The 23,632-nt window shown below is 43.8% G+C and overlaps 1 protein-coding gene across 1 annotated transcript in view; it reads left to right on the top strand.

The window, feature by feature from the left end:
* The first annotated feature begins 11,520 nt into the window (after nt 1-11,520).
* The window catches only part of LOC121617565 (FRAS1-related extracellular matrix protein 2-like), a 54,949-nt gene continuing 42,837 nt past the window's right edge, over nt 11,521-23,632 (top strand). The window contains exons 1-2 of the mRNA XM_041952757.1: nt 11,521-16,519; nt 19,198-19,287. Of these exons, the coding sequence (XP_041808691.1) occupies nt 11,521-16,519; nt 19,198-19,287 (5,089 nt within the window). The remainder of the gene's footprint in view (nt 16,520-19,197; nt 19,288-23,632) is intronic.

The raw sequence follows: 23,632 nt of genomic DNA, 5'->3' as shown, positions 1-23,632 counted from the left end.
TCTGAAATGGGAAAAGATCAGAGTGCAGCGGAAGCTGATGATGTCGCAGTGTTCGCCTAAAAAGTGCTTAATTGCTGCAGCTTTTTGCAAAACAATGTGCATTTACAAGCTCTGTGTGAAGCTGGTTTAAATGGCAGTTTTTAATCTTAAACATCATTTTTTTATTTTTATTTTTTAAACCAAGTAGTGCATGGTCATCATCAGGCCAGCATAAATATTTGACATTTTAAATGCTCATGAAGTACAAGCAAAAAGATAACATGGGTTCATTAAAAAGGAGGAAATCAGATAATTTCTTCACATCCTCTGGTTTTGCGCTCTTTAAGGCGTGAAATTAAAATTCCACACTTAAACAAAGCGAGTGCTGCAGTTTAATCTTTACGAGCAGCGAGGTAGAAAGATGCTTCATAGTCACATGTCAGGTTGAGCTTTCAGACCTGAGCTGAGTTGAGAATGAGCAGGTATGAAGTCCTGACAGGGACTGACACAGGAGGAGAATTTCCTCTGATGCAGCACCGTATCGGCAGCAGCACCAGTCCGGGCTTCAGCAAGTCCACCGTGGCTCCCAGGCAGTGTGTTTGCTTTGCTGTGGCACAGATCCCGCAGGGGGGATGACGCATTGTGGTCTGGTTTTAGAGTCCCTGCGTCAAGTGCGGGAGCCCTCCGGGTGAGATGAGACAATGCAGAGAGAAAGTGTGTGAATGTGTGGGTCCATCCAACAAGTTTGGGAGAAAAGATGCTTGATGAGCGCAGACCGGTCTGTCCTCCAGTGCTCTCAACCCTTCTGCCACTGTCTACATAATCAGACAAAGTGCTGCAGTGTTGGTGGAAGGACGTATCCCCTGCCCAGCCAACCCTTGTCCATGTGTGAACTCCAGAGACAACATGCAACAGCCGTTAAGTTATTGCAGAGTAAACCGCGAGGCCAGCTGTTCAGACGCTTGCCCCATTTGTGGCTTTATTAAAAATGATTGATTTGACGTCTCAACATTAGCTTTAATGTTACTGCAGAACTTTATTAGATTATAACTACAGAGAAAGAGCAAACTTTTCCCGTTGATTGGTTTATCTTGTGATCAATACAGCGATGCGCAGCTCATGATCTGATTTAGAGGATGGTTTCCAGCAGTGTTTTTAGTCTCTCGGTTTGAAGATGTCGAATATGCAGAGAAAGAGGAAACAGGATGCTGAGACGAGAATGACAAATTGGCATTGACTGATCGCAGCAGCTGTGCATGAAGCTGTGTGTGTGTGTGTGTGTGTGTGTACAGGAAAAGGAAAATATACAGGAATACAGCGCCACTTGCTATAAAATGGGTTTTCCCATGGAGTCCTCCGTCTTCTTTTGTGCCCCCACTGCTTTATAAATGACATGTTGAGAGTACTCTTTGGCCTGCCATTAAAGGCGGGCAATCTAAAATGAGATCTGGTGGTCCTCCACAGAAGCGGCGTCGATAAGACCAGCGCCACAGGTCAGTGAGCCAGATAAAGAAATAGGGAGCCGGGCATGGAAACAGCCCCCTTCTGACAGCCCATCCTGCACATTTTCACTTCATTCCTCAACATCTGTCACTCAAACACGTGCAGCACATGTTTATACACAGGTGTGTGTGTGTGTGTGCAGGTGTGTCCCAAATGAGCTGGAACCTCAGTCACCACATGCACACAGCCACGTGGTATCACACCTCAGGGAAATTGATAAATGCACATAAGCCATATGAGGCTCCGCCTAAAGATTATTTAATTATATGAATGACCTAATTCTGCCCCCTTCTGTTTTAAAATTAGAATGGCAGCTGGAGGAAAACCCCATGGAGGAGCGCATGCATTGATGGACTGCTCTGATTCACTTTCTTGCATCTCTTCCTCTGCAGAATGGCAAATAATTAATGTTGATGGAGTACAGATATTTAGGCGAACAGCACATTTAGACGTGCTGCGATTTTCTGTTATTCAGCACTGAGGGGCAAGCGCTCCATGAATCTCTGTCCTTCGTCATTATGGTAGATCTGAGCGACTGATATCCTTCAGGCTAAAGTGACATGTGGCTTTAAAGCAGGGTTGCTCTTTCAAACATTAATATACACACAAACCCATGTTTTCTCATTCTCAAAATGTATTTTTATACAAATGCTGTACACTGTTTCCCAGAGTCTTTTGACGGCAAGGAAGCTTAATCGTTTAGATTTTGATATAAATCACAATTTTTCCAAGTGTTTTCCAATGCAAATGATGGTGTGACTGAGAATAGTATATAGAATAGATATACATAATATAACAACCCTTTAAAACATTTAAAACACAGTGTCAAAAAAAAGGCCCAGACACATGCAATTCAAAGGCAAAATGATCCGAATCCAATTTGATAAGGTCATAGGAAATACCTTCTGCTTCTTGCCACCTCTCTCCTTCTTTGCCATTGTTGCTAGTCTGGACTGCAAACATTTTTTATGCATCTGGAGAGCGTTTCTAAGTGATGGGGGAAAAAAATGGGATTTGGCTGCAAAACACCTGATGCTCCTCTTGGTAAGCACTGATTTAAAAGCAAAAACCTTTCCATATCCGTAACACACGCTGTCAAACTATCACACTGCTGCAGCCAAATGTTCCAGTATTTCACTATTAGTCTATGTGAGTGAACCTATGAACTTATTTAGCAATAAGCAGCATTGACATGTATGACTATGATGTATGTAATGTAAGGTAAATGTATTCTTCATATTAGAGATGAAGCATAAAAGAAATAGCTTGGATTACATTCAAGTGAGGGGTTAGTTTATTGGGTGTGCTGGAGGAGACGTCAAATGACAAGAACGTGCTGCGATTTTTCAGCATCTGTATGTTTTTCGACTGCGAAAGAGAAACTGTGCAAGTTTTTAAAGTGTCTGAAAGTCGCTTCACTAAACAGTTTTTCTCCTTTGAGTTAAGTGGTCTCCTAAATCTGTAGAGGCGCTCCTAGAGCTAATCTTTTATAATCCCCTCTTTCTTTGTATCTTTTCTCTCTCTGCACCAACTTTCAGTACTGTGTTTAGAGGGCTTGTGGGAGTATTAATAAACCGCTCGGAGAGTGTATTTTAAGGACACAACAGCCACAGGCTGAGTTTAGCTTGTTTGCGCTATATCCATGAAGCCTGGTCAAAACAGAAAGAGCAAAGTCTTAGTCAGTATACTTTTCCAACAGCAGCTCAGTGATAGCACGCTGTGTGTGTGCAGGCAGACTGCAGGGATATACTTAGAGCTTCACAACTGCTTTCTATCGCTGCCTTGTTGTGCTGTTTTTGCTGACACATCTCAAGTGATTGAACTTTCACAGTCCCCAGACAATGAATCCTACTGACTCTGGTGGTCCTCTGACTTTTCCATGAGGTTGACATTTTAGCTTTTTCAGTGAAATGTCCTGACAATGATTGAATTGATGACCAAATATCACAACAATGACAGTGATCCCGATTTTGACGTCTGCAGTCATACTGAATGTCTGAACAACTATGATTTCCACAAGCTCTCGTACCTGCAAAGCTAACAACGTTCAACGTGTTAGAATTACCATTGTAAACATGCTAGCATGCTAATAAGACTGAATCAAGTAACGCTAGCTACTAGCTGCAGTCTTTTATGCTGAGAATAAAATGAATCACAGTATGGTAAATAATAAATACTATCTCGACTTATTTACTAATATCATTGCTTCACTACTAATCCTACCACACATGATAATAATTCTGATAGTAATTGTGAGATGACTTTTTCTTTTCAGCATCATAAAGCCTTGAGCTGACACAGTTTTAGTCTCATATGAATTTAAATGTTTATTCTGTGGTTGCCAGTCCTCTATTTTAGGACTGGCATTAACATCAAAATCAGTTGGTGGGAACATATCTGAGGACTGAATATATGTTCCTCTAGTGGGAGCCAAGGTGTCTTTCCCAAAGAAAATTAGCAAATGTTATAAATCATTCCTAAACCTAACCTTTGTTTATTGCCAGAATATATCAGGATTAAAGTGCCTATTTTACAAGTGAAGTTCAGTTTACTTACGAAGCAGAGGCTATTATTCAGCCTGTGAAAACAATTGTAAAATGTCTTTTGTGGTTCCGGAGGGACCTCTTCAAAGTCTGAGAAAGCAACCTGATGGTGTCCTCATCTTGGGCTGGGGAGCCTTAACAACATAAATGTTTCTAACAGAAAGTCTGTGTGACAAAATGACAAAAAGAAATGTGTGTTTAGGAGGCGGGGGGGGGGGGGGGGGGGGGGGGGGGGGGGGGGTCTAATGAAAGACATTATCCAGCTGCATTACGGGAATTTAGCATTTTTGCAGCATTACCCATACGAGAGCCTATAAAAGTCAGGATATCTCTGCTCCTTCAATTTTCACCATTATGTGTTTTAATCTGTCTCTTGGCAGCCCCCCAACTTTATGGAAGAGCAGTGCTAAATGGCTGGAGGGTCCCTTTAAAGTCAATATCAACCCTGGTCAGGTCAGTCCCTCTGTGGGGGACTCACCTCTCTGTCAGTGGGTGTCTGAGGTTAGTGGTAGGAGGGATGCAGGACAGGATTAGGATAGCTTTGTTTCTGTGCATTAGGTAGGGCTTGCCCTGCACCTTGTGCTTTGTTTGTAGATTGATGAGATCTGGACAGGTCTGAGCTGCCATCATCAAATTAAAATGCGTTTTTAAAGAACCCTTTAAGCAGCCAATGTACACATCTCAACCTATTGATTTGTTTGAAATTTCTTTTATTTTCAAGAAGGCTTGACAAGTCCATCCCAGTGCAGGTACACCCCGAGTGGAACAGCCTCTCTGCAAATGAGTCCATTAGTCACACAGTGAACTCTAATGTGACTGCTGATAAGATAAAAGCAAGGAAGTTACTGCCGTGAGCCGTCCTCCTTCAGTACCAGAGATCTCACTGGTGCTCTGATATTAGTTTTGTGTGTGTGTGTGTGTGTGTGTGTGTGCGTGCGTGCGTGCGTGCGTGCGCGCGTGCGTGCGTGTGCAGCAGGTGTTAGCGGACAAGGATCAGCTCATTGGAAGAGCCAAAGAACAGAGCAGGAGCAAAGGGAAAGGGTGTCATACAGAAGGTTGTTAACCTTCAAAGAACCAGCTGCACTCTTTGTTCTGACTCTGAGTCAAAGCTGTGAAATTTAATTTGGCTCAGAGGCTCTCTATTTTCTTTTACACCTGCCTCTAACGTCCCGCTTTCACACAGAGTGTGCGTGGGATTTATCTTCGCAATGTGGACTGAACACAGAGAGCAGAGAGATGCATGCAATGTCAAAAGTCAGAGGGAAAATCCTCACTGAGGTTAGCTTGCTGGTTGAACGTGGATTTAGACAGTATAATTTTCTTAATACATTACTGTACATGCAGAAAAAGTGGCAACCTTTTAATTCTGTTTACCACGCTCAGGATTGAGCCAGAAAAACTTTTGTCACGATCATTTGAAATAAACCCCTGGAAAACAACAGCCGCGTGCCCGATCGGCTCAAAACTTTTCAGGTTTTTCAGTCGTGATGCTGCATCTGTTCCTGCGTCAGTGCAACCTGATACACGTCAGCCCCTGATAACCTTTAGCACTTGACTCATGAGCTGATTCCTGGAATGCTGCTGCTGCTCTTCACCACCAGAGAGCAGTAGCCTATTAAAAAGAATAATAACACCATTTCTTTCCCCTGACCGTTTCAATAGAATTCACGGCTGCATTTGCATGATTGATCTGCCTCTTTCGGAGAAGGAGTGGAGGTGTTTCTTTTGTTTTTCTCACACTACCAAAATCCTTTGGTTACGCTGTCAGACAGCAAATAATCTGCAAGATACTGTAGTAGGGTTTATACCACCTCAGTTGCATCTCCCGTGTAAGTAACTTTGTACTTTCCTCAGGAATATTTGGTCTGAGGAATATAAACAATTTGTTCTTTTCTGTGTGCTGCTGTTCTGTATCTGTTTTAGACTCCAAAAGGTTTGTGTGAAAACAGAAAGCAAGTGGAAGTCTAGAAAAACTACTAAGAAGCACAGACTCTTTCATAGGTTTTAAACCTTGTCCCTTCTGTTCTTATCGCCTCTTATTACAACTCACAGTAACAAGAAAATGCTGTAAGAACACTGTAACAAATTCACCTCCAACAAGCCACGAGAGCCGACAACAACCATTGCAAATTGACAGTGCCTGCAGGGCTGAGGGCTTTGTCTGATGCGTGATGGAGTGTGGCAGGCTTGTCCCTTATTAGACTCATCACCTCTGTGAAATCACATGAAATAGAGAGAATACGCTGTGTGAGGGGCATGTCACAAAGCCAACCAGCCGGAAAAGGTTTCACACACAAGCTGTAAACAATTCATTAATTCCAAACAGTTCTGAATTTCAGGTTAAAGTCTCACCAGTGAATATTAACCTGGGAAAAGCAGGATTTTGCAAAAATATAGCCGGTAGTTGTGAAAGAAATGGTTGCAAACTAGAGCCTGTTTCAAAGGCCTGACAGGAGCAAAATGGTTCATTGAAATTCTGTCTTTTCTCACAGTTTTCACGGCAATTAATCTAGAAACAGATCCACAGATACGGCAGCTATTTACCCAATTGCCCTCAAATTCATAATAATAACCTTGTTCCCCTAACTGAAAGGCAAAAGCCTGCACGAGCACTGTCATCTGTAATGTAAATGAGTGTGTGAGACACAGGAACAAACTGACGGTTTCACCAGACAGTAAACGTTTACCAGAATGGCACTTTGTGTAAACTCACACGGTCATTGTGTTGATGATTACAGAGCAGCCGCGGCGCTGAGATGCCTGTTTGGAGAGAAGAGTTTCTGGTGCGTCCTCTGAAAGCCTACTTTTTCACGGCCGTAATATGGGAACAAAGACGGACCAGATGTGAATCTGTATGGTTTGTATGTCCTTGTGTGAATGTGTGTGTAATTGGGGGGGTAGGAGGGAGTAGGAGGGGGTTTCCCATTACACTGTTAGCTGACCCAGACAAGAAGTAATTGCAGCTTGGTTTTGCAGTGAGGTGAAATCAGTGGTTTTGCATGTCGAGCCGCTGCTTTTATGCGTTGGCTTCCTCAAGAAGCAACAGGTTCTGCGTGGTTATGGAGATAGCGAGGACAGAGTGGAGAGTGACAGGAGGAAGGCTCCTTTCATTGATGCCGAGTGCTGAAAGCTTCAGAGTAACAGCTGTGTGGTGGATATGCAAGAGGAAGTGGTGGAAGAAGTGTTCAGATCCTCTACTTAAGTAAAAGTACTGATAGCACAGTGTGCAAATACAAATAAAGGTCCTGCATTCAAAATGTTTACCTCAGTGAAAGTACAGATTTGGTAGTAAATGTACTTTGCTATCAAAAGTAAATATATATATTTCATATTATTCATTTCATATCACCCTTATGGCCGGAGTTATATCACTGGATTAATTTTCTCCACGAATTAATATGTAAGATGCATTTTAATATTGCAACTGTTCATGTAGAAACTAATTATCACTTCTTTATATGCAGTTGAACAAGAAACTATTTCAATGCATCTTCTTTCAGACTGATCAAATGTTTTGTATGTAAAATAGTCATGTGCATATGAACTACTGTACAGCCATTAAAATATAGTGAAAATGGCTTAGTAGAATTATGAAAAGGTATAAAATGACAAAACTCAAGTACAAGTAACCCAAAAATGTATACTGGATTTATTTCCACCTCTCTGCGTATGCATAGGAAATTCTTTTCTGTGCCTTAAATGTATTCGCTGTATGAATAGACTCACAACATGTACATTATTCATTGGAGTTACAGGTCATTAATTTCAAATGTGAAGTCACGCTCTCCCAAAGCAATACAACCAACCCACTGCAATCAAGATGCAAAACAAGGAGCCTCTCCCCGGGTGATGAACTGTGCATGGACTCAAACCCTGCCGGACATCTGCAAAAGCATAATCAGGAGCAAAAAATGGCCCCAGAAAAAAACCCCATCAACATCAACTGTCACACTCCTGCTCTGTCGCAGCATCACAGATTAAAACTCCCACCTCTTGATTCTGGTGGGACAAAGGTGTGTGGGCGGTGAGTGTGTACAAAACGAATTTTCTCAGTGCGGTGCAGCCACATTTTCAGGGGGCTCGGCCTCGCTCTGAGAATCCATTGTTTCCTCAACAGTTATTTTGGGACTATTTGATGGCTTTTTAACGGTTCCTCCTCCTGCTAACCAGGCAAAACCATTTGACCAGGCGTCCCACAGCCTGCCTCGCACATCCACAGGGCAAACAACAATAATCGTTTCATATTGACTTTAAGAATGACACAAATATGTAAAATTGATTTAGACTAATCTGCTCTGGTGAACTCCTGCTGCTGCATAACAATGTGTACGACGTTGGTGAATATTCATTTGGCTTTTAATGGTAAATGTGGGTCCAGCTCATCGCGAAAAGCCTATTCAAGTAAATTAGCTTTTATGATAAGCAGGGGATTTTTTTTTGTGCCAAGATGTTATGCAAATGCAACAATCTGATGGCTGCCTAACCCTCATGCTGTCTCATTACCTGACAGTTTTGAATCTTTTACCATCCCGTATGGGCTCAAACCCCAGAATCTCTGTGTGTGTCCTTATCACGGCCGAGCAGCTGCTGTGCAGAAGGAGCCCCATATCCAGCACTGTATGAATATGTCATAAATCCAAGGCTGGACTTTCCAAAAGTTTCAGCGTGCTTGGTAGGTGATAGAGGCGGGCTGTGGGGATGAGACACAGTTTCAGTGCTAATTAGTCGAATGGGGAAAGACGAAATACTTGTGAAAGTAGAAATACAGGGAGTCAAACTAATGGGGATTGCTTGTAAACAGGTGCTCATCAGGCCATCAGTATTTATACGTTTTCCAAGGAAAATAATTGTGTGGGAAACAAATACAGTGGCTTAAAATTCCAGGTGAAAACACTCACCAGCCTCTAATTTCGTTGACTTAATAATGATCTTTACATCCATCCTTTGTTCCTCATAGCTGCCTCCGTCAGACTTTGGCATTCAATACAATCTGTCTAAATGTCCTCGCGTCTGGCGGTGCAGATCTAACACGCGTGTATCTGAATGCTTGCTCTCATGCAAAGTCACAAGAAGAATGTTCCAGCACACAGAAAGGGCATGACAGCTGGAAAAGCAGGGGGTGCCATGTACTTTGAAATAACAAGGCAGTAGAAGCCCTCTAATCACCTGGCATTTTAAACGTGGGTGGTGGTGGTGAGTCAGGAACAAAAGTAGTCACCAGCAGTACTTTTAAGGTTCAGGCTTATGTATGAGGATTTTAAAGACTCAGGGCTGTCAGGTTTGTGAGAACAGCGTGGAACTTTTAAAATATTCATGTTTTGAAACTTGTTACCAGTTTCACGGCGAGAGACAGAGACTTCGCTCGGATTATAGCGGCTATATGAGTTTGCCTGATGGTGGTGTTGGTATGAATTGTTACATATTCACAGAACCGATGCTCTGTCCTGCTTTGATCAACTTATTTAAGTTGAACAGTAACCTGTGTTTCTCAGTAATCGTATAAAAAGTTTGCACAAACTTCGGACTGACTTGTATTTGATCAGTGGCAGCCATGCTTTTTATGTGACCGCAACAGTTGCTGTGTCCATGAATGCTAAGCAGCAAATATTCAGCAAAAGTGTTTCAATGGCAGAGAAGTGATTACATCAAAAAGCCTGTTTGCAGAGCAGGGGGAGCAAAGAGGGTTTATTCTCTCATGACTCAGCCTTGACAGATGTTTTAACTTGCTGCACAAATTTCCCCCTAGGACCACCACCAAGGTCTGGCAGGATAGATTTTTAGTCTTAAAAAACAATTTGCAGCATTTTTTTGGTCCCTGACAGCAGAACGTCTATTTCACATCCCAGCGCTGCTGCTTATGTCAGTATTTTGGGTTGGGTTTTGTTTCTGCATTATTATTATACTTCGCTGACCTAGACTGACAAGGAGGGGGTCACTCTTTGTCCAGCCTGCTGGACAATGGGAGGTTTGCACAGCATCTTTTTCTTGCTTCAGGGAAGGCCAGTGTGCTTCACAGGCCCACATTCAACTGCTTATTCACCATAAAATAAACAGTAAAATGAATAAATGGATGAAGGCATACATGAATAGGAACTAAACAACTTAGTCTTTCACTTATATCAGCTTTTCAAACTGAAGCTTTTTGCAGGGTGTGTGCAGATGTATCCCTTTTTTCAGGGAATAAACCCCACAGTTTATCTCACCAGAATCACATCTTATCCAGTTTTTTCGCCATACATTGAAAGTAATTGGTCACCATTTTCCTTTTTATTTTCCTTTTGGGATATGGTTCTTGCCACTGCCATATAAGAAAATCATAACACTAAAGCCAAAGTTTTTATAGTAAAGTTTTCTGTACAGTTGGGTTCAAGGATCTCTGGATTTTGGTTGCACTCAAGGTTGTCAAGAATTCAAGGAATACTAAGATGTGCTAAATCACCTGTAGTTGCTGAATATGTATCAATGAGCTTTTTGGGAGAGTTATTGGACAGTCTGAGAGAAGAGACAGGAGAGAGTGAGAGAGAGAGCGGGAGACAGATGACATGCAACAATGATCCATGATCACACTGGAAGCAGGGACTTTGCAGTTAAGCAGTATGTGGCATTTATGCCCCTGAGCTTTATTTGCAAAAATGTATTGTGAATGAAGGCTGGGACAGACAAGCCTGCAAGTGCATAAATTGCCTGTTTTTGTGAAAGAAACAAATGGTTCCATTGTTTTGAATGACTATTACAAGATTTGACGGGGACGGTGTAACTGAACAGAATTTCGTTGCACTTGGAAACTTGTGTAATGACAATAAATGATTCCTGATTTCTGATTTGTTTTTTATTTTTCATCTTTTAAAATGCATCATTCATTCAGTAACAGAACACAGATAGTGCACTTACTGAACTTGCTCTTTCAGACATGGCATGAAAATACTGACAATCACTGCAGCCCTCTGGGTTAGAGTTTTGACATTTCTCACAATTTCATCACTGGCTTTATGTCCACAGATGACATAATTGTATGATCTGTGTAATATAGAGTGCACATGAGCAATACTGAATAGGCTATTATCATTCAGGGCAATGTTATATTAAATCCCTTGTTATATCCCATATTACAAAGAATAGTCCTGACACAACGAACTCAGCAATCGCAATAAATGTAATGATGCGCATCTGTGTAATTCGGCTCATCTTCCAGTCTCCGCCTCCCCGTGACTGTCAGCTGAACTGCCCATTGGCGATAAGGCTGAGGTAGCAAACCCTAAAAATCCTCCAATATGTGCAGAGATGGGCGGCAGCACTTTTACGCAGCCTCTCAAGTGTCTGAAGTTAAAACTCCTGCGCGCTATTCTCGCCGCGCATGTGGAGTGTCCGGACGGACTGATGCGTGGGAGTCACCGCGTAGGCATCCAACGGACTCCCGACACTTCGGGGGTTTTTACCTCATCGAGCCGAAAAACAGGAGCATTTTTCACCACCCTGGCAGAGTGACTGTTTCCGCATGGTTTGGATCACAGTCGTTGCCAAGATGTTCCATAGACTTCTCCTGTGTTTTTCAGTTACAGGTATTGTTTTCGCGCAGCCCGACAGCGCTGGATTATTTTACGCGCTGAGATCTGAACTGTCAGAAGATGCAATCTTGGTGGCCAACAACGGAGTACGCGTGCCTTTCGGGAGGTCGGTCTTCATCGATCCCATCAATGATTTGGTGATTCAGACGCAGCCGGGAGACCGGTGCAGCATCACCGTCCTGGATAACGACCCGCTCTCGCAGAGACCGGGGCACCTCTCTCCCAAAAAGTTTCCGTGTGATTTCGGTCCCAATGATGTCACATATTCCCACTACGGCTCGAGAAGTCCGGCTAAAGACAGAGTGAGGCTGCAGCTCAGGTATGACGCGCAAACCGAAACCGTTATTATCCCGTTTATGATGGAGGTTGAAGTAGTTTTTACGCAGCTTGAGTTACTCACCAAAAATATGCCTCTCACTGTCGATAATCTGAGAGGGATCAGCAACCCAATTGATAAGAAGATTCTGGAGTTCACGTACGACAGAGACTCTCATAAATGTGAGGTTGCATCCCTGACGAGCGGCAGCGCGCTGCCCAGGTACGGCAGACTCATTGATGGGGGGAAACTTTCCAAAATGCTGGACTGTGATGAATTCACCCAATCTGACATCCGCTATGAGCACACGTTCGAGCGCAAGTCTCCCAACAGGGACTATGTTCCCATGGTTGTAGAGCTGCATGACAAAGAAGGCAACCTGGTGAAACAGGAGTATTTCCATCTTATGATTCGCATCAAAGAGGGAGAAGAAAACACTCCCCCCAAGCCCAGCTTTGTGTCCATGATGATGATGGAGATCAGCCAGTTTGTCATGACCGCCCTCACCCCTGATATGCTGGCTGCTGAAGATGCAGAGTCAGACCCAGATGAGCTTATTTTCAACATCACCTCTCCCTTATCATATGAGGAGGGCTACATAGTCAGCACTGATGACAGAAACCTGCCAATCACGTCCTTCTACCAGAGAGACTTGCGTGACCTGAAAATAGCTTACAAGCCCCCCTCCCTGGACTCAGACACTGAGAGGATTTTCCAGCTCGAGTTTGAGGCGGTCGACACAGACGGGGCCGTCTCAGACCCCTTCGCTTTCATGATAGTCGTGAAGCCGATGAACTCTCTGGCCCCTGTGGTGACCCGGAACACGGGCCAGCTGCTGTACGAGGGCCAGTCTCGGCCTCTCTTCAGCGCCCACAACCTGGAGATCAGCGATGAAGACAGCCTGGACACCGTCACCATCACGGTGGTGGATGGGCTGCGCCACGGGGACCTCATGGTGCTGGGCTCTCACAGGAAGTTCTTCACACCTGCTGACCTTGCGACAGGTGTTGTCGTGTACCAGCATGACGGGAGCGACACATACAGCGACAACATTATCTTCAAGATGTCGGATGGGAAAAACGAAGTAGAGTTCCTTTTCCCGATTACAATCGTTCCCACTGACGACGAGCCGCCGATTATAAATGCAAACACTGGCCTGGTGCTATTCAAAAACCAGATGATGCCTATATCTCCCCTCATGCTCAGCGCTGCTGACATTGACTCTGAGGACTCAACTATCAAATTCACCATTGTTCCTCCCTTTTCTACTATTGGCACAGTGTTCCTGAGGCAGTCGGACGCCCCGGAGGACCCCTCCTCTTGGAAGTTCAATGCTGAGGACGAAGTGTACGAGAAAGAGGTGACAGAGTGGCTCCAGAAAGATATCACTGACGGGAAGCTGTTTTACAAGCACACAGGCCCTCACAACACAGATACCATCATGGATCAGTTTGTGTTCACAGTTCAGGATGACAATGACCCCCCTAATGAGTCAGGAGAGAGTGTGTTTATAGTTCGGGTTTTGCCCATAGACGACGTACCCCCTGAGCTGTTCCCTGGCACCACCCTGCAGATGACCGTTCAGGAGTACAAGCTAACTCACTTTAGCAAAGAAGTTCTGCGCTACACTGATCTGGACTCTGAGGACCGTGACCTCAAATACACAGTTATCCAGCCCCCGATTGATACGGACGAAAATAATCCAGTTGGGTTCGGGTCTTTGGTTCTGACAGACAGCCCTGACACGGAGGTCACTGAGTTCACACAAGCTCAAATTAACCATCATAAAATCTCCTACGGTCCCCCTGATGTTGATCTTGGAATTACAGCCCATGTCGTGCAGTTTCGTTACACTGTTGAAGACACAGCTGGGAACAGCGTAGAGGGGGCTTTCACTATCTACCTGCAGCCAGTCAACAACAAACCCCCTCAGATTACCAACACTGGTTTTACTGTGTTTGAGCGCGGTATGCACATCATCAGTAATGCTGAGCTAGATGCCACAGACCCAGATACAGAGATTAAGCAGATTACCTTTACTCTAAGCCAGCCCCCTAAACATGGCCAGGTCCAGGTTGCATTCACTGAGCTAGAGAAAAAGGGTGTGTTCAGTCTTGAAGATATCTCGGAGGGCAAGATATCATACATGCACGGCGGGGAGGAGACGATGAGTGATGAATTTCAGCTGGATGTCAGTGATGGGATTCATGTCGTACCTGTGACGGTCAAAGTTAATGTAAAGCCTGTCGATGATGAAACTCCGACCGTCAGCCTGCCCGCGGGAACAGTCGGCTCTCATATGGATGTGCTGGAAAACGGAGCCACGGAAATCACGACTAATGTCATTCAAGGCCATGATGATGACACAGATGACCTCCAGCTGACCTTTATTGTGGAAGATCCTCCAGCTATGGGTGAAATACTTGTTAAAGGGGTGCCTGCCACTAGTTTTACACAGGCTGATGTAATTAATGGTGTGGTTGTGTACGCACACACTGGTGGTGAGATAGGTCTTGCCTCTCAGCTGGATGGCTTCAATTTGACTCTCACAGACATGTCCGATGATTGGACGATAGGTGGCAATAAGGTCAACGGAGTGCACGTTCGTGTCACTATCCTTCCTGTTGACAGCCAGGCCCCTGAGGTCGGAGTCGGGATTCAATTCAGCGTCATTGAAGGGGAAAAAAACGGCATCGGCCCTCAGCACTTGAACGCTGATGATAATGACACTCCAACGGATGATATCCTTTGCACCATCATCGTCCAGCCCACTGCAGGCTATGTGGAAAATATATCACCTGCCCCAGGCTCGGAAAAGTCCAGATCAGGAACAGCTATCACTGCTTTTACCATCAGAGACATCAGGGAGGGGAATATCTTCTATGTGCAGAGCATTCACAAAGGGGTAGAGCCAGTGGAGGACAGGTTCACATTTAGGTGCTCTGATGGCATCAATTTCTCGGAGAACCATTTCTTCCCAATTGTTATAATCCCAGCAAATGATGAAAAGCCAGAGATTTATTTGAGGGAGATAGTGGTGATGGAGGGGATGAACATCGTCATCGACACTCCGATTCTGAACGGGGCCGATGCCGATATTCCACCTGAGGAGCTGATGTTCATCATTTCCAAACCTCCCAAACACGGTGCCATTTTAAACCAGCTATCCACAGGCTCAGTTTTGGTGACTAATTTCACTTTAGAGCAGATTAGGGAGGCATCAAGTATTATTTATGAGCATGATGACTCAGAGACAACAGAGGACAGCTTTGATGTCACTCTGACTGATGGAAAGTACTCTGTGCAGAAAACGGCCATGGTTTTGATCATCGCTGTTGATGACGAGACCCCCAGGATGCTAATCAACGACGGTCTGGAGGTAGAAGTTGGGGAGACCAAAGAGATCAACAACAAAGTGCTCAAAGCAACGGATTTGGATTCAGACAACAGCACGCTCGCATATATCATCCGGTTCGGGCCTGGTCAGGGTCTCCTGCAGAGGAAAAACCCATCCGGGTCTCTGGAGAACATCACGCTAGGCACGAATTTCACACAAGCGGAAGTCGACGCAGGGCTTATAGTTTACACACACAGCGGTCAGGAAGGCATCCGAGACTTGATCAAATTTGACGTGACAGATGGAATGAACCCACTCATTGATCGTTACTTCTACATCACCGTGGGCAGTATCGACATGGTGTTCCCCGACGTGGTCAGCAAAGGTGTGTCTCTGAGAGAAGGTGGCAGAGTGACTTTGACCACAGATCTCCTCAGCACCACTGACCTCAACAGCCCTGATGAGAACTTAGCCTTCACCATAACAAGGGCCCCTGTCAGAGGCCACCTGGAGTGCACAGACACTCCTGGGATGCCCATTGTGTCTTTTACTCAACTCCAGCTGGCTGGCAGTAAGATTTACTACATCCACACCTCAGACGATGAGGTGAAAATGGACAGTTTTGAGTTTGAAGTCACTGACGGCTACAATCCTATTTTCAGAACATTCAGGGTCTCTATTGTGGATGTCGATAACAAGAAACCAGTTGTGACTGTGAATAGTTTAGTTGTCACAGAAGGGCAGATTAAGCTAATCACGCCGTTTGAGCTCACTGCTGAGGACCAGGACACGTCTGAGGAGCTGCTGAAATTCACCGTCACCCAGCTGCCTGTTCATGGTAAACTCCTCTACAACCGCTCCACGCCCGTCACCAGCTTTACCAAACAAGACCTCAACGAAAACCTCATCAGCTACAAACACGACGGAACCGAATCCTCGGAGGACTCCTTCTCCTTTACCGTCACCGATGGCACGCACACTGACTTCTACGTTTTCCCCGACACTGTGTTCGAGACTCGTCACCCTCAGACCATGAAGATCACCATTGTGGCGATTGACAACGGCGTCCCCCAGATCTTGGTCAATAAAGGTGCTCCCACTTTGAAGATACTGGCGACGGGTCACCTGGGGTTCCCCATCAACCCCAAAGTGCTGAGGGCAGAGGACAGAGACAGCAGCTCGGCCTCTCTGGTGTTCCACATCACCACCCAGCCCGAGCATGGTTACATCATTAACCTGGGACAGGGAAACAGCTCCACCAGCACCTTTAGTCAAGGTAAGCTCTGAAAAAAAAAAATAAAACACCCACGTGTATTACAATATGACCTTTGCATGAATGTTGCACATAGACGGTGTAATTAAATGACAATGATTTTGCTAAAAGCTGTTCAGCGGCTGAGTGAGAGTGGACTCCGGAAAAAAAAAGGATTTTGTAATCTGTCACATCAGGTAAACAAAATTACCTCAAAGGTTATTCCACTCTCTAATATAATAACAGTTATTACAAATTATTATTGGTAAACAAAATTACATTAGTTTCAATCACATAAAAATGTCTTTCAGCACTCAAACATATTTTTTAATGTGCTGATTTAGCCTTTGAAAGTGGTTTTAATCATATAATTAAACAATTATAATCCCCTACTGTGCGGTGTGATACTCTTTAACCTTAGAGAAACATGCCGAAGTTAAAAATCACGGCGAAACTCTAAGTTCTGATTAATTTTTCACACTGCCTACCAAAGATTTTAATTTATGGAGTAATAATTATTCATATGTGTGACAAGTGCAGGCTTGGGAATTTCAATAGTTAATTTGTGAGCCTGATTTAGATGTGCCTTGCTCATCAAATCATAATTAGCAGACCAAAGTTAGAGGCTGATGTTTCGCGCAAATGTCTTGTAGACGGTTACAGATGAATAATTTATTATTTCTGCATCTCCGGGGGAATGTTCACATCTGATGTTCTCTACAGTGGTTTGTTAAATGAAGCAGGACCGAAGTAGAGGATCATGTGAAAAGGTCAGCGCAGACCTTTCGGTGACAGGATGGCATTTGACTTGCAGCACATTCTGATAGTCTGACCAGTTCAGTTCAGTTCGAAACAATTTATTGCAATCTGTCTTAGAAATTCACATAACAAACTGAAACTTCTTCACATTATACATATCTGTACACCGCCGACACACACAGGGAGATTTGCCACCTGAACCACGAATTTGTCAACATTTTGCTGTTGTGCGTGTCTGTTTATTGATCATGCAGAACCAAGAGAACAATGCCACTGATTGAGGTTTAAAGCGATGCAATCAATGCACTATTTCATATCATGCTGGGGCAATTATGTGAACAAGTAAGAAAATTCACCTGCTCTTGCCACAGCTTGGCACAAGCACAGACGGGCTGAGAACACAGAGTGAAAAAGAGCTCTTCAGTCTGCAGGAGACGGACGCTCCTGACAACCGCTGTGCAGGGAAAAAAGAGGGCACAGATGAGACAGGAACGGGGCGAGAATGAGAGGCAAAGGGGCAGAAGAGGGGCCAGAGTGAGCATGTAAAGTGGAGATAAAGGGGGGGAGGGGGCATGAGAGAAATAAAGAATGAGGGAAGGGGCGTGAGAGAGTGACTGAGAGAGAGCAAACAGGCTCGTCAGAAGAATCAGTCAGGTGAAAGAGACAATCCCTCGCTCTTTATTTACTCATCCTATTTCCAGGGCACATCCCATGAGGCTTTCTCTTTAAATATTTGATGAACATCGTGGCCCTGGTTCACAGTGTTGACTTTATATTTGCAAGGTCCTTGGGTTCAAGGCTGCGTCACAACACTCCAAAGAACAGCCCTCTGCTGTACCACCGGAGAGGTACTCAGGAATGTAAAAAGATGAACGCTAATCCGAAAGAAGAACAAGACCCTCATTCCATAATGTATACAAGTAAAACACATATACTGCACATTTTTTTTGTCCGTGTTCATGTTGGAAGGGAAGGAGGAGAATGGCAGGAAGCCACCCGAGAGGTTTAAGATGTGTCCCAGTCAGGAGTCAGGGGTTTATACTTTTATGAACCTCCTTCCTCTGCCATCCATTATTGAAGGAGGTGGTTTGCAGGGGCCAAGCCCTTTCACAGTCTCCATGATTTTTCTGCACTGCAATATACGTTTGTGGAGAATGGTGGAAAAAAAATGCAGGCAGAGCCCTGTAATTCAGAGAAGTTCAGAAAACAGCTGTGGAAGTGGAGGCGCTTGCCGCAATCCTGTTTTTAACATTCTTACCCTCGTCTGTCATTAAAAGATCCACTGTCACCTGGTTTTCAGGGGTGTTGACACAGAAAGCTGGCAGGTTCGGGATTTAAAGGTTTTCTGTTGGTTTAGCTTGAGCTGTCTCGGATTTGAGGTTGTGGCCTTATCGTCCTGGATTACGGATGCATGACTTTCAGAATGCTCTCTCTGGTAGAAAATTGTTCATGCTGAGTGCTGATAAGGAACTGAATCAGTGTGATACTAGAGACCTGCTGTTACTGCAGCTGATACGGTGCTGAAGCGGGACAGCTTCCATCTTTGAACAATTATTTGACAGAGAGAGTGTTTGAACACGGCATAAAGCCATAATGCAACTTCAAAGCGTGTTTGAGGCTATTTCTGTGGCGAGCATCAATGTTTTTTTAATCTTAAAATGCAAATTGTTTCAGAAATATATATTTTTAATCTTGGCAAGGACAACTCTCTCCTATAAACAATGTGTAATTTAGCTATCACCTTGCTTTAGATTGGAGCAAGGAGATTGTTAAAATTTTCATCATGCATCATCTCACATTGACATGACAGTGTAACCCCACAGATTAAAATGCGGAGCAGCCTCCATTAGCATTCTGTCCTTAATTACGTCAACACTTGCTGTGGTTTGGTGCCATTTTGACTTCTTGTTTGTTTTGTGACTAAACTTACTTTCCTGTTACAGCTGATATTGATGACATGAACATCTGCTACGTGTTACGGAAAGAAGAAAATGCCACTTCAGACCTCTTCCATTTCGCCGTTGAGGACAACGGTAAGATTTCTTTTTACACTGACTGACTGGCTGACTTTACGCTGCATGAGCAGCGAGGTCCTGAATATGTTGCCCAATGACATTTCAACGAAATGTTGATAGATACAAATTGTCTTAGGTGAAGATCAAGCCTGTCAGTTTTTGGGTGTGGTATGGACTCTTCAACCTTTAGACTCACCTCCTCGGGTGAATCTGTAGCTCTCCTCTCCTCTTTGATTGTCTGCAGTAGATGTCAGGCCTCAGAGAATCACTCATTACTCACACAGTAACTCTCAACTCGCGACTGTGACGGACCTGCGAGTCAGCCGTCAAGCATCATATCTCAGCTCGTAGTGAGTTTAATTTTGTCCGTCGTTCCTGGCAGATTTAACAAACACTTCAGTAAAGAAAATATTGGACGTTTCTGTTCTTTTCATTCATAATCACAGGGCTAAATGGAAGGCATCCCTCTGCGGGCTTCAGATGGCTGATATTTGGGCTGACTTCATTTAATTCACCATTAGCCTGTAAAGTGATCTGCCATTCGGAACAGCAGTGCAGTCGCGGGTCAGAATATCAATTTCTGACAAAAATGTGCGTAGGCCGACAGAAGCCCTTTTTTGTATCAGTGCACTGCAAATGATGCTACATCATATAATCTTACAGGTGTAGAGATAAGGCATCCAGGTTCATCAAATATAGAAAACTTATTTTTGTGGTGCTGAGATTAACGCACATCATTTTCACAGCTCGATGATTTAATGAGACTCCCTGTGTAATTTGTGAATATGACCGCAGGATGTGTCAGGTTGTATTACTGTATATTCTGTCCTGATGCAAGGTTGATTTCTCAGGGGTTTTTTGGCAGCATACAGAAGATGAAACTTTGAACAAGATGTGTTGAAAACACAAGCTACACAAGACATATGAGAGATCAAAACAAACACAGAGTTGTTCAGTCTAAATTGTGCTCATGTCTCTTGTTCGGAGAGAGAGTTTTGATGCATTTTAACTGTCATTCACTTTCTGATTTATGCACATGAAATGGCCACTTTAAATTCTGTGCATTTCGTTCTATGTGTCTGCCTGTGACGTGCGCGAAATCAGCATCCATTTACCAAGGCAGCAGCCAATTAAGCAATCAGCGACTGGGAGTCTCGTATAGGAAATTTCTGCGAGGGGAGGAGAGCTTGAGAGGCGGCTGCATTTGTCCGAGATCAGCAAGCTCCGGAAAGAAATCCAGATGTTGTAACAGTGGGACGGAAATGGTCACTAATGAAGTAACAAAATTTCACAGAATTTACCAAGGCAGAGAAAAGTCTTTGGTTATTTATATCAATGGGCCTTGAGGAAAGCAATGCAGTGCAGTCACATACAAAGACATGATGTCTAGATTTCCACAAGCATTAGCTTTAATACAACTTTCACCTCGTGGTTCAAGTGTCATGACCACTGAGCCACAACTCCCAGTCCACACTGGTGCTTTTTTAAAACAGTCAGATAACGTTTTAGTTATTACCTGCTTCTGCTCTCATTTTCTTTTTTTTTTGACCTTATGGAGTGGTGCTCCTCCTTTGTCTGCTGTCACTGAGATACAACATACAGGTTAATTAGATTTTCTCAACTCCACCACAACCTGACTGTGCAGGTGACACGAGCGCCATCCGTTTTTTGTGCAGTCCTCCCTTAAAAAGAAGAGGTGCACTTGTGTCATGACGGGACACGTGTTTAGGTGCAGCATGCATTCGGAGCAAGCTGCAACAGCCTCTCGGCTCTTGCAGTCTGTTCATTTTCCTCCTGTATGATCAGATATGATGGCACGGCATGAAACACTAAGCACTCGCAGAACAATTGATGTAGAGCCTCGTAAGCCTCCCATCATTGGGGTATTTAAATTTAATGGACTTTGCAGAGAAAATCCTCAGACTCACATTCAGAAACTCGGTTAAATAGCACCATTGCTCAGTGAATCACAGCACTAATACTACTGTATCATATAGTGTCGAGATCATGGGCCACTTTTCAAGGTTACTTTGTATATTGCCAGGGCAGTGTTTATTCTTCAGTTATAATGGGATATAGCACTTCTGTTCGAATGGTGATTCTCTCCTTATGCCGTATCCACTGACATCCACCAATTAAATGTGCCCTCCACATTACACAAGAGGAGGCCATGTATTGCACACTTTCTGTCTGAGAATATGAACTAATGGTTTTGTGAATTAGCCCTAGACCCATTTTTCAGAAGTGTTTTTCCATAGTGCGGTGCTAATGCACTTAGAAGAAAGTGCTAATGAGTAGAAGAATAACACTTTCTTTATGCACATGAAAGGAGAAACATTGACTAATTGATTGTCCATGCTGCTGTAAAGTTTTTTTTCTCTTTCTCTGCTCTTGGCAACAGTCGGGCCCAAGGCTTTTAAAAGGAGACCCCCCCAAATCAAGTCCACCTGCCTACAAGCCTCTAATGTACAGAAAGTGGGCATTAACACAATACATTAAGATACATGTAAGCTGATGCACCTACATTTTTATATGTGTACCTGTGTGTGTGTGTGTGTGTGTGTGTGATAGATATGTATTAAGACACTTCCAGATGTTCACTGGTACACACTCAGGTAAACAATCCCACAGATGCATGCACAGCAGAGCACAGAGGGGTAGCCGTAGGCTAAGGAGCAGTTGAGCCTCCAGCACAAAGAGGTGTTTGATATTTAAGAGCCCAGGCAGCATTGTGGGTAATGAGAGCCCTGGGCGTTTGAGCTGGGCAGAGCTCCAAGGCAGCCACTGGTAATTACGTGGCCCTATTACAGGCTCATCTACAGGGGAAGAGTGGCAGGAAGCACCTTCTGTCTCAGGTTAAGGTGGGCTGGGATCACTATAGTTAACTGTAATGGGCTGGAACACAGTTTGTTTCCCAGGCTCTTCCCTGGCTGTGGGATCCTCCGATCGAGCAGCAGAAAACAGCACAAATTACAATGAGGCAAATCTGAAGACCATGAAACCAAAAAAACAAACAAAGATCAGCAGCAAATCCTCCAAATGGAGAAGAACTAGATTTTTGGAAACCACTCAAACAATTAATTATTTTATTAGCTTATCACAATAGTTGTTGATTATTTTCAGTTGATTGACTAATGAAATGAAATAACAAAGTCTCACATTTTCTCACTTATCTCTGGTGGTGCAGGTCGTTCAGGTCTGTCTGTCTCAAAGACCCCCCTGCCTGACACGACACGTATGTCACAGCACTCATACTCTGTATAACCCACAAATCTCTTTTGACAGTTTTCATTGGAGCAACTTTCTTCCAAAGATACAGTCTCTATGAAAAGAAATCTGTGGATTATCCAGAGTCGCCAGAGCCCTGTGACTGGAAAGAGATGTGGCAGATGAATTTTTTAAATGTGATGTCTCATTGCTGTTAGCACCACCAGCAAAATTCCAGTCACCTTCTTGAATATGGGTAGCAGTGGAAATCTCGGAGGTGGATATTTCAAAACCTGTGGGAATAAAAACAAATGTCTCTGCATGGCTACATCCCACTGAGAGTACGTGAGAAAACATGTTTTGGGTTTTTTTTGTAATCTGGATGAATTTGCATGTTGTACGCTACTTAAAAGCACAATATATCATAGAAATGATTTGTAATTTGTAGCTACAATGCAAGAGATGTTTTATACATTCACACACGGAAAAAATGAGAAGCAAACCAGCGTTTTTCATCCTTCTCATCTTTTTCTGTATGTTTCTCCTTCCACTGCAAACAATATTGATCGCTACAATAAAATCATTTCATCTCACCCTCACCTCTCCTTGCCCATGAGCAGCCCCGACATACCACTGCTTTATCTGGACTAACAACGCCAATATTACCCGTAAAACACCCCCTGCAGCCTCTTTTTCCCCATTTCTCACCGCAAGCGATACACATTACATATATTTATGTGTCCTCGCAAATGTATCTTGAATATAACAAAATGCTTTGTGTGTAACTTCTCCCTTTACTTGTAAGGATTAGAAGACCAGTTATCACTGCAGGCTATTCTGCAAGGGCTCCAGTTCTTTATCATCAGTCTTGTTCGTGCATGATGTGTGATTGGGTGTCGATCTGTGGTGCCACTGTGGCATTTTTTTTTTCCCTCCTCTCTTCAAAAGGCCTTTTTTCCATAAAAGCAGCGCCAGCGCTTCAGATGAATTGACCTCCTTGTGTTGCCCTCCTCTCTGTTAAATGTGTTGCAAATTATTTATGCACATGCAGACTTTCTTTCTAATGGAAGAAAGAAGTCGGGCCCCCGAAAAAAGAAATAAGTGAGTCAGTTTTAAACTGCTTCTGTAATAACTTTTAAACTCTTTAACTCAACAG

Source organism: Chelmon rostratus, chromosome 14, assembly GCF_017976325.1.
Source record: "Chelmon rostratus isolate fCheRos1 chromosome 14, fCheRos1.pri, whole genome shotgun sequence".
Classification (NCBI taxonomy): domain Eukaryota; kingdom Metazoa; phylum Chordata; class Actinopteri; order Chaetodontiformes; family Chaetodontidae; genus Chelmon; species Chelmon rostratus.
Note: the sequence above shows the minus strand (reverse complement) of the source record. Positions and strands in the feature narration are given on the sequence as shown.